General features: G+C 34.7%; 1 protein-coding gene across 15 annotated transcripts in view; it reads right to left on the bottom strand.

Annotated features, from left to right (window-relative positions):
• Positions 1–83: 83 nt before the first annotated feature.
• Positions 84–13,351, bottom strand: part of EXOC6 (exocyst complex component 6) — a 221,852-nt gene continuing 208,584 nt past the window's right edge. For 14 of the 15 annotated variants that reach the window (XM_072625332.1, XM_072625352.1, XM_072625360.1 and 11 more), the window contains 2 exons: positions 2,518–2,630; positions 84–1,314 (listed from right to left, as the gene is read on the bottom strand). In XM_072625332.1, coding sequence (XP_072481433.1) covers positions 1,182–1,314; positions 2,518–2,630 — 246 coding nt within the window. In that variant the 3' untranslated portion in view covers positions 84–1,181. Of the gene's footprint in view, positions 1,315–2,513; positions 2,631–13,351 lie in introns of all 15 variants that reach the window. The other variant, XM_072625321.1, reaches the window with a different exon arrangement.

Here is a 13,351-nt window from a genome sequence, read left to right as displayed (position 1 = left end):
CTGAATTTAACATCAGCTATCATCTCAAAAAATGTAAATATTTCAGAAAGTAGTGACTGGAAATAACAACAAACTTTCAACAATCTGTTCAACATTTTTAATATTTCATCACAAAACAAAGAAATTTATTGTACATACATTTTACAGAGTCAAGTATGAGTTTCTTATAAGCACAAATCCAGAAAAAATGCAAAGGAGATTATATAACACGATAAGAAATGCAATAAACATTCTCAATTCTCAAAAAATAAGGGTAAGATTTCTCTTGGACCATGGAGAACATAGAGAGGAAAATGTACATTCTTTTTATGTTTTCCATAGTTCATTTGGCTTGTAATTTTTCCGTTCCCATAGGGAGAAGACATTGCTGAGATCACAGTGGTGACTATTTTATGTGCAAACATATTCATAACAGCAGAGGCTGCAGATTAGACTGTTAGTTCTTATCCTTTCTTTTAAATTCTACCAAAAAACCTAGAGTGAGATTGGCTATAAATAGTATAATTAATTAGAAAGATTAACCCTGAGGAACAGAAACAAAAATGCATCTTTAGAAAGAATTCTTCACATTCACATACTATTAAATGAAATCACCCAAGTAGAACAAAGAGTATATAGTCTTACTCTGAGTAAATACCAAGTTTGGTTTCAAGTACCTTTAAAGATTTCTCTAATCATCCTTAAAAACAGCCCAAATAGAAAGTTTTGCCATCTTTAAACATACAGTGGTGAAAATATAATGAAAAGTCATAAAATGACAATGAATACTTTGCTATCAGGCATTATCTATTACTGTATTTAGAAACCTGGCACTGATGAAAAACAGGTTACTCAAATGTAACTAGAGAAAAATACTTGCACAAAGGGCTATATATTTTGAAAAACATTTACAATTCATTTGTTTCATATATAATTTGACTAACTTGATTTTATATTTTACAGTCATAACATTTCCTGATGATGAAAAAACTCATCAATGTACTGTTAACCATATATAAAATAGTATTCAATTATTTAAAAATACATACAAATGTTATTAGTCTTCTTGTGTAAGCCTTCATCAGTATCCTTTTTCTACAGCATATCTGTAATCAGCAAACTAAAATGCCCAAAACATGACCACTGCTTGTAAAGTAGAAGTACTGACTAATTGGCACCAATGGGGAAAAGTACTACAATTTTTATGTATGCTGTGACATACCATTGACTAAACTTCGAAGCTGCCTCACAACTGTCTCTATTAGCTTCTGCTTATCTCGATCATTCTTCCTGAACTGAGCAAATATATTGTTCTTTTTGTTGGTATCCTTCATCCTGAAAAATATGTAATTTTTTAAATGAAAAAGGCAATTAAAAATTATTCTAGTTCAAGTTAAATACTTTTCAGTGCTGAGTCAAAATGTCACAAACTAAGCATCTAGCTTAACATGCTTTGAGTTCTCTCACATTAATCCAAGTTTTAGACTTAGAATATTCTTTAAAGAAAATACAATATTCTTTAAAGAAAATACATGCTCCTTGCAAAAATGTTTTTAATTTTTTGAGCAACCATTCATCATCCACATTAACAATTTTAAATATTATAGCTATCATAAAAATATGTAAGCTTACTCATTCAATGCCAAAATACTTCCATAAAGTATGCTAAAATACATACCCTCTATGGACTCTGCAAATCACATTCACAGCAAGACAAGATGAAAGGAAAAATAACATTAGAAAATTTAAAACCACAAACTTTTGCTCTAGGGGGTATGTCTTATGTTATAATTTGTTACTGAAGCAAATTTATGTTGAATATGGACCTTTCTATTCATTTTTCACAATTTAAATTAATGGTAGAAGTTTTAATTATGAGAAGATAAGAGTATTTAAAAATTTAACTCCAAATCGATTATGTTTACAGTGATCCTAATAATGAAATGACAAAGCAAAAAGATAAGTCCATCTCATCCTAAGGAGAAAACAATGTCTAAAACTGGTATTTTTTCACTGAAAAAAAGTGCTGTGTAAATATTCTCATTTCTTACCATGCAATACAAACTCTTATTTCAAATCATCAATTTTTAGACCTACAAAGAACTTAAGTTAATAAAAAAGTTTCACAGGCACAATAAAATTTGACAGCACTGCTATAAAATATTCTAATTTCTATGTAACATTTGGCAAATATCTCTGCCTTGTTCTGTTTTAAAACCTCTCTACAAATGTCTTCAATTCTTATACCAGTTTCGGATGCCAGTTTCTAATGAAAACTAACATCTTGTTAAACATACTGCTGATCAGATTACAAGATGAGCTAATTTGCTGTTGATCTAAAACAAGTAGAAATATTTAAATAACCACAATAGCACTGGAGAAAGGGAGATTTGCTTTTTGTTTCTTGATAGGGGTTACATTTTTTAGTTTAGTTTAGACATACACATTTTATTGTTGTAAGTCAACTTATTCTTAGGTTTGTCAACAAATCTAAAATGCTAAAATATTCAACAGAAAGTTTTCAGCATACATACTCACTTCTCCAAAAGAGTAAGGGCTGTATTTGGATTTACTCGAAGGTATTTAGAAGCTGGTTGTCCGTAGTCAGCTAGATAAGTAGACCAGTCCCAAACCATAAAGAGGTCAAGAAGCTGATGTGGGGAATTAAAAAATAAGCAAACAAACAAAAAACAGAGGTTTATCCATTTCCCAACAGCAGAACATATATAGCAAATTCATTATCCTCAATGCATTGTCCTTATAGGCTTAATTTTACTGAAAATGAATGGGACAAATTTCAAACATTTTATTCAAAATCTCTACCATACACAGCAACATGAGTCATTCTACTTTTAAAATAATTTAAAACTTATGTGTTACTTTTCTCTAATAAGTCACAGGAACTGTTTCAGTTAAAATTCATTTAAAAGTAAGTGAAGTAATACTGGCTTATATTAACACACATTTTAAACATAAAATAATTTCACTTTTATAATATTTTTTCATCTGTAATAAAATATAATTTATAAAGGCCCTAGTGTGCTATCTATAGCTAATTAACTAAGAAATTTAAAATATTTTAATTGAACTTCATTTCTAGAAGATAAGTATATTTATCTTTCAAAGAAACAGTTTGCACCTAGATTTTCTCCAAAGTAATTTAAACCAGAAGCTCAGATAATCTCAATTAAGTGCATTAAACAACCCCTGTTGGATTCTCCATGGTGATAGATCCTCAGTACTATTATGAAGATTTCAAGATTTTGCCTGCTAACTCTGACAGATAATTCCGTATAAACCAAACTTTAATAAAAAAAATTGTTTTCTATAGCATTTTTAATTGACTATTTGCTTTATAAACTATAAACAGTTAGGACTGTTGTCAAATATGAAAGTAAGCTTTTAAAAGCCAATGCAGTGTCTAACTAAAGCACCAAACTCTTTATCCAACTTTAAAACCCTAATCCCCTTTAAGCCATTTAAAACCAACTTCCTATCCCCATTTGAATTGTTGCAGTAAGCTAAATGCTTTACTTGCTACCTTCTTTCAGGTTTCATATTATTCTTTCTTTTTGTTTTAACTTACTTTATAAGTAAAGGGCCTGTCAGTTTTGTTTTCAAATGAAGAAAGGAAACATTTGCATTTACTCACAGGATATGTGAGCTGACCCACTGATTTAGGGGATAAAAACCTTTGGTGTGATTAAAGACATCCAAAGAAACTGCAAAGAACATGCTCTTCCTTGAGAAAGTAAAGGAAACATTTTACAATTTTATTTTTCTTTCCTGTTCTTTGGGTATAACATTTTGTAGAAATCCTTGTGATATTACAGTATTTCATGATTTACAGTCATCTATCCAATTTGAAATTTATGATAGTGACATCCTTGCCAAACTGCATCTGTATAATGTAATGGTTAGATTAAATGACCTATAAGGTATCTGCAGTTCAAAATCTACAAACCAAAGATCCTATGAATTAATGGGATTAAGATCCATTTTATAATTTCTGTAAAGAAGTAAAATACAAATGCAAAGGCACTACAGAACCAACAAAGCACAAAGAGTGGTGTGTAAACTAAACTGGTAAAAAAACAAAACAAACCCAACAATGTTACCATTAGCATAGTGTGGTGGATAAAGTACTGGATTAGGGATAAAGAAAATCTGAGTGAGAATCCTCAGTCAATAATTTTTGAGCTGTGTGATCCTTGGTTAATTATTTAATTTCTGAGTCTCAGTTTACTCATTTACAAAATGAGGTTTGACCTGATAGCCTCTCAGCCTCTTCCAGTTCTAATTCTATAGTTCTGCGATGAAGAAAACGTGTGCAGAGTAGTAAAATGAGTTAACCAACTGCTTAACTATGGTAGTCTGACACTCAGTCTCAATCTCAATTCTCCCCACCCCTGCCCCCGCCACCCCCTGTCCCTGAAAAAAAAAAAAAAAACCTCCATAGATAGGCATAATCAAAAGCCACAGTTTAGAGCATTTCCTAAAAGGCATATTAAATCTCTTCCATATCACTATCTTGTGATGTTTATGTAAAGGGGAGGGAGGCATTTAGAGGCAGTGGGGAAGGTTCTGGAGGGAAGACAGGTGGCACAGTGAATAGCCTGAAATCAAGAATTGAGTTTGAATTTAGTCTCAGATACTTACTAAAAGGTGTGATCCTGGACAACTCACTTTCACCTTTGCCTCAGCTTCCTCAACTGTAAAATGGGGATAATAATAGCACCCACCCTCCAGGGTTGTTGTGAGGATCAAATGAGATAATATTTATCAAGTGCTAAGCACAGTACTTGGTAGATAAGAGTAGATGCTTAATAAATGCTTGTTCCCTTCCCTTCCCATCAGAGTGACCATACTGCTATTTTATGAAATATGTTCTCTCTTTTATGACAATGTAGCTTTTTGTATACAGAAGCCTGAAGGACACATTTTTCAAAGGGCTTTCTGATGGTTTGATCTACGCCCCCTACCCCAAGATGAAGCAGGCAGGATATTACTCAATGAATAAAAGAATCTATACTAACTTTAGATGTAAACTAAGACCCTTCTCTATGATAAGGAATTGCCATCTTTTAATTTTTTCATATAGATAGGCATTCATATGCAAATCACTTGTAATCTCAGAAGTCTCACTTGTTTTAGTACCTACATTAATAATTTTATGCATTTGTATATTCACAGATATTTCATAAAAATCCAATGAATTTTGAAGATAAAGAAGCTTTTATCAAACTATGATTTCATTGGAGTGGGCATTCCACTGATACAGATTGCAGCCTCTCTATTACTTCTTGCAATTCTTGCCCATATTTTGTCATAAATCTCCATGAATGATCTACCCATGCATTAGAGTCCCTTTCTCTCATTCCTCTTAATGTTCCACTTAGACTGTATGTCTTGCTCCATGACAAGCCCACCTCCTTTTCACTTCAGATACATCTTCAATAGTGCCTTCTAACAGGCTGTAGCCTGCTTCCTTCTGTCATGTTTTTATTGTCCTTTGGGTATAACTTCTAATAGTAATCCTTATGATAGTATGATATTTCATGATTCACAGCACCACCAGGAGAATACTGGTATCCTAGCGGGAAACATTTTTTGGTAATCCGGAGAGGTTTGACATATAATGTATCATTTAGACTGGGTTTTCAAAGACAGGTAGGAATTTAACGGATGGAGGTAGTGGTTAAGAAGGAGACTCTGGGTACAGGGAACAACAAAAATATGGTGGCATATACAGAGGATGATGAGTAATCCAATTTGGCTGGAATATATGGTATATGGTGGGGATAAGACTAGTAAAGTATGATAGTCACTCAAATCCTACTTGCAATGTTCCAGGAGTATGTTGGTGACAGTAATACCTTCATTAACAATGTAATTGACTTGCATATGTTATTCTAACAAAGACTTTACAGAAATGAGAAAGTAGTCACATATCTCGGTATTTACTGATACTTTATTATTGTTTTCAGTAAAAATGTCTGTGCTTTTTTCCCCAGCCATTTGGTGGTCTCTGTTTTTCAGATACCTTGAAAATTGATCCCGATACACTCAAAATTTTGTTAGCTCAGCTCCTCTTTCCACCTGTTTTCTTTAATGCAGTTTCTACTTCTTGACATAGCATATTGGAGACTGTAATGATAAAATCTAGATGTAGTGGTTCCATTGTCATTGACAGAAAAAGCAAATTTGTCATAAACACCTTGTCATATCTTTTCCATTTTCACCTGTATATTGTTCTCCATTCAGTTCCATCTTTAAATGTTTTGGGGATGATCTGGCTTTATTAGGTTTCTCATCAACTTTTCTATAAATTTGTTTTTCCTTCCACTGCTTTTCACAGTTTAATAAGGTGATACTGCTCATAATCTTCTACCATAATTCTCCATAAGATTTTATAACTAAGTCTCTATTTCCAAACTGTATCTCTTGGTTGCCATATCTGTCTGCTTTGGTATAGAGAACATGTTAGTTGACTGAGGTAGTATCTAGGATTTTTTGGTCTGCTCATTATGGGGGCTAAATTCATACTGGTTAAGCTTCTTTAGAAGACATTTATATCTATTTTTTTATACATCCCTCTCCCTTTTTTATGCCTCAACAGCTTAATTAAACAGTTCAGGCTAGAACTGCTTCAATTCCACGCTGTATCTTCTCATTTTTATCCTTTGTTCAAATTTGTGATTAATTTAATTTTGTTCTAATAAATCAATAATCTGACTGTAAAAAATAAACTGAACTTGAAATGTCTCCCCCATCAAGATCTGTTAGGATGTAATCATTTTGATGTTTATTGTATTGTCTGTATTTGACACTTCCTGACTTCTTGAAAAAAGAATTCATAACATATAGAAATTAAGCTTCTGCATTTTCAAGAAGTAGTCTACTAAAATTATTGTCATAAGCAAAGCAACATGGCCAATAGTTCCATTAAAATATAATATGATGTAATATAATATAAAATATAATATGACATAACATGATAAAACCATTTCTGCCAACTCCAAGAATAATCTATAAAACATCCTTTCACTTAGCTGTAACTTTCCTTTGCTTTTATGATTTCATCTCTACAAAATGTCAAGATTGATGTGATTCAATTCTTTCACAATATTTTCGTGTAGCCACTAGAGAAAGGTTTCAGATTAAGAATATCAAGAGTTAATATTTATGCATAGTCTAAAAACTGAGATTCTTAGCACCCTCTGCTCATTTGTCCACTACTCTGCTATCACCACCATGGAATCAAAAGGAGGTTAAACAAGACTGTAAGTTTTTTTGTGTGTTCTTCTTATTCCTAAAGTACAGGTCTGATTATGTCACTCCTCTTCCCAAGAAGTTTCAGTGTCTCCTCAATGCATTTAGGAGAAATATAAATTCCTCTGCTAAGTATTTAAAGCCCCTCATAATCTGTCTCTTCTTCTCTCTACCAGTTGATTACTCATTATTCCCACTCACAAATTCCATACTTTGGTCAAACTGGATTTCCTGCTATTCCTCGTACATGATGCTCCATCTCCAACCTCTGTGCAATAGCAGAAGCTGCTCCACATGCTTGAAAGGCTCTTGTTCTTCACCTCCATCTCTTGGAATCACTACTGCCCCTCAAAAGGCCGTTTCTAATTCTCCCAGTTATTAGTGTCCTTCACAACTGTGTTTTATTTTATACGTATCCTATATTTATTTATCTATGACCATGTGATTCTCAAAAGTAACTGCTACTGCTTCCCACCCAGCCTGATGTCTTTCGTTTTCTTGGCCTCATTATAGGGGCCCTGCCATGGGTTACTCTTAAACAGGCCTATTCAATGAATGGGCTTTGCCTCACCCTAACTAAGTACCTGCAAAAGACCTTGGTCCAAAGGGCCCAAGGTCTCCCTGTGCATCCTGGGTCATCTCCAGTCATCCTGATGAATATCTGGTCACTGGATACAGATGGCTCAGGAGGAGAAGTGAGAGGAGAAGTGCACAGTACTCTTTCACTCAAAACAGTCAAATGCAAGTCATGCAATCATTTCTCTGATGGCATAGTCTTCTTTGGCAACAAAGTACGAACACAAAACAATCTGTGACCATGATATATCTTCCTGCCTGGTAGAAGGTAAACTCCTTGAGGGCAAGGACTATTTCTTTTCTATTTGTATTTCCAGTGGCTACCATAGGGCCTGGCACATAGTACATACCTAACAAATAGCTGTTGATTGTTCGTTAATAGTGTCCAGCCTACTAGTAATGATCTGGGCTGGCCCTTAGAAAGCCGTGTTACTAGGACTCTATTGAGGGATGTTCTAACACGGTAGAACCTGGAGACCTTGCAGTCTACTGGTGAAGTCTTTGAGAACCCAACATCACCTGTATCCTAAGATGAAGCATCAAAATCTTACTATATCTAAAATAAGTAAAAAAATTCAACTCTCTAAATTGCTTTGAGTTCTGCTTCAACATGGCAATGAATAAGGCATTAACTATCATTTATAAAAATCTTTTGCATACTTTTATTTAAAAACATAGGATATATCAGCTTATACAGGTGAATTCATTAGAAAATGAAATTCAAAGAAAAAGAACATACCCGAACCAAAACAAAAATCTATCCCACCCACTTTGAATGTATTTAATATGACCTCAGAGAAACTAAAATTATTTAAAAACTGATAATTCTTTCATAATATAAAAAACAAGTATTATAAACGGCTTATTTTAATAGCCAAGTAAAATAACACACCTCAATTATTTAAAATCATGAATTCCATCTGAATTTAGTAGCCCAACTTTTCTCTTAAAGGATTCCAAAACACATTGGATATCTAACTTGATATAAACTGGCTATATGCCAATATTTTCAAGTTAATTGTATGTTTCAATTTCTTGATGCTTGCTGTGACGCTGCTGCTAACAAAAGGATCAACTTGAAGAAAGAAATGGTTGCTGGGTGGTCCTATTTGCATTTTCAAAAGAGCTGAATCAATGAGGAATCAATGTCTTACCTCTCTGGGCTATGATGTCAACATGTTCACCTAGCTAACAGTTTCCTCTCTGTTGTATGGCTGCCAGTCTATATTTAGGAAACATGAGTTTTGAGGCCACCCTGGGCCCTAAGTGCACTTTTAGCATTTGGCAAAATGACTTTGTGGGGATTGGAGCCTTTAGAATTACTTTTTGCATTAGTAAAAGGCGATCATTTTCCCCTTCAAGTTGGTTTAACTTTCTTTGTTTTAGGTCTTTTAAAGCACATCAGAAGCACTAACCCAATGCAAAAAATAAATACAGTTAAGCTAGCCTCAAGGGAAAAGCAACTGGGGAACACTAGATTTCCTTTAGCAAATGCAAAAAGTAACCTGGGGGCCAGCCTTAGCCCCCTAAATTCATTTTTCCAAATATCAAATTGACCTGAGGCTTTGGGTTGGTTTTTGCGGATGTCAAAAGTGAACCAGGAGATCAATTTCCTATGGCTTCAAAACCCAAAGGCAAACTGCTCCTAAGGTGCTTCAAAGGCAAATACCTAAATACTGCATACCACACCTTCAAGTAAAACTATGTCTCACTGTGAAAACCTGAGCTAATCATCTGGACTTGGCAGAGTAGGGATAACAAAATTAGACTTAACAGGCCACTCTCAAGTCATCTGAGTGGGGAAAAGACAGCAGCTGATTGGCTCTGCTTTGACCAGATGTTGAAATTAAATGCTAGAATCAATTTAATCTTGAAAGTAGCTATATTTTCCCATTTCAAAATACCTGAAATCATATAGATCATGAATCAACAATCTATATGTACCAATAATAGCAAATAAAATGATTTTAACTGGCATGCAGGGTCCCCAGGCACAATTTCAAAAGGGAAACTCTCCTCTTTGGCATCTTTCCACCTCTCTATCTGCCCCTTGCACATTGAGTGCTCTTATGATCCCCTCTGGCTGTCTAACCCAAAACTTGGCATCCCATATAAGTATACATTTGCCTAGGGTATCCTATATGAACCACTACCCCTCTTCTCCCACACATGCCAAACCAGTAGAATTCAGCAACTTGGCACCCTGTTTCTTCAACATTAATATGGTCATGGCACAAATGAATCAGTTCAGTTTGCCGAGCCACACAAGCAAAGTAAAAAAAAATAACCTAAAAAAATTTAAGCCATGTTTTGATGGTATAACAACTACGCTTACTGACTAGAGACAAACTTTAATAAGGACCCAAATGAGAAAATGGAGGGCATAAAAAAGGTTATTTTGTATCTTTTCTTTAAATTGACATTTTCTCAGTAAAATGCTATACATAGAGAAGAAATGTTTATTTTTCAATATAACTTTCAGCTATGATTTTTAAAAATCTCACATTCTTAAATTGATTCTCTTAAATTAATCAACTTCATTTCTCATGAACATCATTAACAGATTATAAGCATATAGAAGATCCACAAAATCATGGAATTTCAGAACTGAAAGGGCCCTCAAAGGCTACCAAGTTCAATTTATATCTGATAAATGGCCTTTTATTGAAGACCTTCATTGAGAGGGAACTCATTACTTCTTGAGGCAACCTATTCTACTTTTGGACAACTTTAAAACTTCCACGCTCTTAGTTCTTCCATTTGAGACCAAAGAGAACAAAGATGAAAGCCCTTCACACTGCTGAACACAGCTCTAAGCACTACCTCCTCTACCAAATATTTTCTTGAAATTAAACATCGCTAATCCCTTCATGTGACAAGAACTCAAAACTCTAGCATTCTGGCTGCCCTCCTCTACACTCCTCAGCTTATCAATGTCCTTCCTAAACTGTGATGGAACTGATCACAGTATTCCAGACGTGATATGACCAGGGCAAAAAGCAGTAGGACTACCACACTTGCTTATTCCTAGAAACTATGCCTCTTTTAATTCAGTTTAAAAACATATTAGCTTTCTTGGCTGCCATGTCTAGTTGTTGATTTTTACTTATTAAGCTTGTAGTTCACTAAAACCTCAGATCTTTTTTTTTTTTAAGATAATTTGCTGGCCATCCCACTTCTCCCTTGTCAGCCAATTTCTTTCTCTTCTTTTCTGTTCATTTAAAAAAGTGCTTCAAGTGACTTTTTTCTTTTTTCCCCCAGAAGCCTACTGTTAGCCCATCTTCCTCCTCCCTCCTCCACAAAATGAAAACCAAGTTGTAACAAATCTGCATAGTTAAGCAAACAAATTTCCATACTTGCCATATCTGAAAATTTATGTCAGTAATCTTTCAAAAATATTGAAGAAACAAGAAAGGCAAAAGTATTCCTGATTTTCAATAAAGAATCAAGTGTATACTACAATCTATAACTTGTCACCATTGAACCTCAATTCAAATCCCTGGAAAAATTCTAGAATACATTTGTAACACCTATGCCCTAGACAGGTCTTGGTAATTTACTGAAAGACTGGCTAAGTTCAGAGAGATGTAACTCCTGATTGGCGAAGATACCACTAAGTTTCTGATGCTGACTATGTACATAAAAGAGACATGAATCCAAATTACTAAAGAGCCTGAGGAAAAAAAAAGGTAAAGTAAGATTTGAACTTTGAATGAATAATGGGAGTTCCCAGAGTCACAGGCATGTGGGGGAAACCAGCTCTAACCTATTCCTGATTCATCACAGCCTTACTCCCAAAGAATATTAAGAGCAGAATTCTTAAATGGTTCTCTATTAGGTGGAGCTGAGATGTATCTCACTTCCCCAGAGTCCACTTACTCTTATCTGCTCTATCATCTATACAAATCGATATAACTTCCTATTTCAGTGGCTGTCTTTGGGTACTGATTTTTTGAGGGAAGGTAGATTTAGTAGAGAATGAATAATAAATACACTTAGTGCTCAGTGCAGGGGAGAGTCTTGGGGTGAAAGTGGAGTAAAGAACAAGGCGCCACCCTGGTAATAAATGGAAGAGGTAAATAAAAACCAGAGAGAGTTATATATGAACCTGCATTCAATTCCAGACACACAGGAACCCAATCTTATAAAACCAGTAGTAAGGATCAAAGGGAAGAAGCCAGCAGAAGGCATGTTCAGCCTGCCTATATCCTGAGTCCCTCCCACCTCTTGGCACTTAACTTCTATTTGTTACAAAGGAGCCATGTGGAGCATTCGAAGCTCCTTTACATTATTAAAGGGATGGTTTGTCAACATTTAGAAAATGAAATGATCACTAAAAGTCAGGCTGGTTTCCATCAAGTAGTCTAGTCATAACAGAATGATGTTATTTACTAATTGGATAGGGTTACTAGATGAGAGACCAACATAATGCTGTTGTTACAACTTACTTTGACTTCTGCAAAGTATTTGATAATGTGGACTATATGACAGTAAAGTATTCTATACTGGTTAAATGTCTAGGCCCAGAAAATATTAAGTAATGACTTGCTATCAATTTGGATGGAGGTCTCTAATGTGGTGCTCTAATCATTTAATAACCTGTCCTTAGCCCTAAACTGCTTCATCTTTTTTTTTTTAACTAGTATTTCAGATGAAGTAAACATAGCATCAAGGTTACCATGATACAAAACAGAAAGCACATAAACAGAGTGAATGACAGTCACTACCAAAGAGGTATAAAGGGACTAGAATGATGCCTTGAATCAAATAAGATGGAATTTACATAGATAAATATAAGGTCTCACCGATGGGTTAAAAAAATCAACTATATAAGTATAGGATATGCAGAGGTATAGTTAAAGAACAATTCACCTGAAAAAAATTTGGGTTTTAGTGAAATACGAGCTTAATATGAATCAACAGTGTGATATGACAAGCAAAAAAATGCTAACGCAGTATTACACTGCATTTAGATGCATGGTATCCAGAACATGGGAGATGACAAGTGAGAGTGTACTCTGGTCAGACCACATCTGAATTGTGTTTAGTTCTGGCAACCAAATTTAGGACATTAAGGACAAAGCACATTAAGAAGCTGGAGAGTATCCAAAGAAGGGCCAACAGGATGGTGGAGGGCCTTGATATTCTGCCACATGAGGCCTGGCTGAAGCAATTAGGGATGTTTAGCGTGAAAATGACAACACTTAGTGGAAACATGATAGCTGTTTTCAACTATCTGAAGAGCTGCCACTTGGAAGAGGATTAGGCTTATTCTGTTTGGCTACAGAGAACAGAACTGGGAACCAAGAATGGAATTTCTGAAGAGGCATTTTCTGTCAGCTTTAGGAAAAAACTTAGTAACAGAGCTATCCAATGGTGGAATGGGATGTATTGTGAGAGTGAGTCCTTAACAGAGATTTTCAAGTGAAGATGGAATAATCACCTATTGGGGATGCTGTAGAATGGATTCTTGGGCAGCTATAGGTTGGAGTATGCTACACAAGATTCTCCCAACTCGGAGTCT

Source organism: Notamacropus eugenii, chromosome 1 (assembly GCF_028372415.1).
Source record: "Notamacropus eugenii isolate mMacEug1 chromosome 1, mMacEug1.pri_v2, whole genome shotgun sequence".
In the NCBI taxonomy this organism is placed as follows: Eukaryota; Metazoa; Chordata; class Mammalia; order Diprotodontia; family Macropodidae; genus Notamacropus; species Notamacropus eugenii.
Note: the sequence above shows the minus strand (reverse complement) of the source record. Positions and strands in the feature narration are given on the sequence as shown.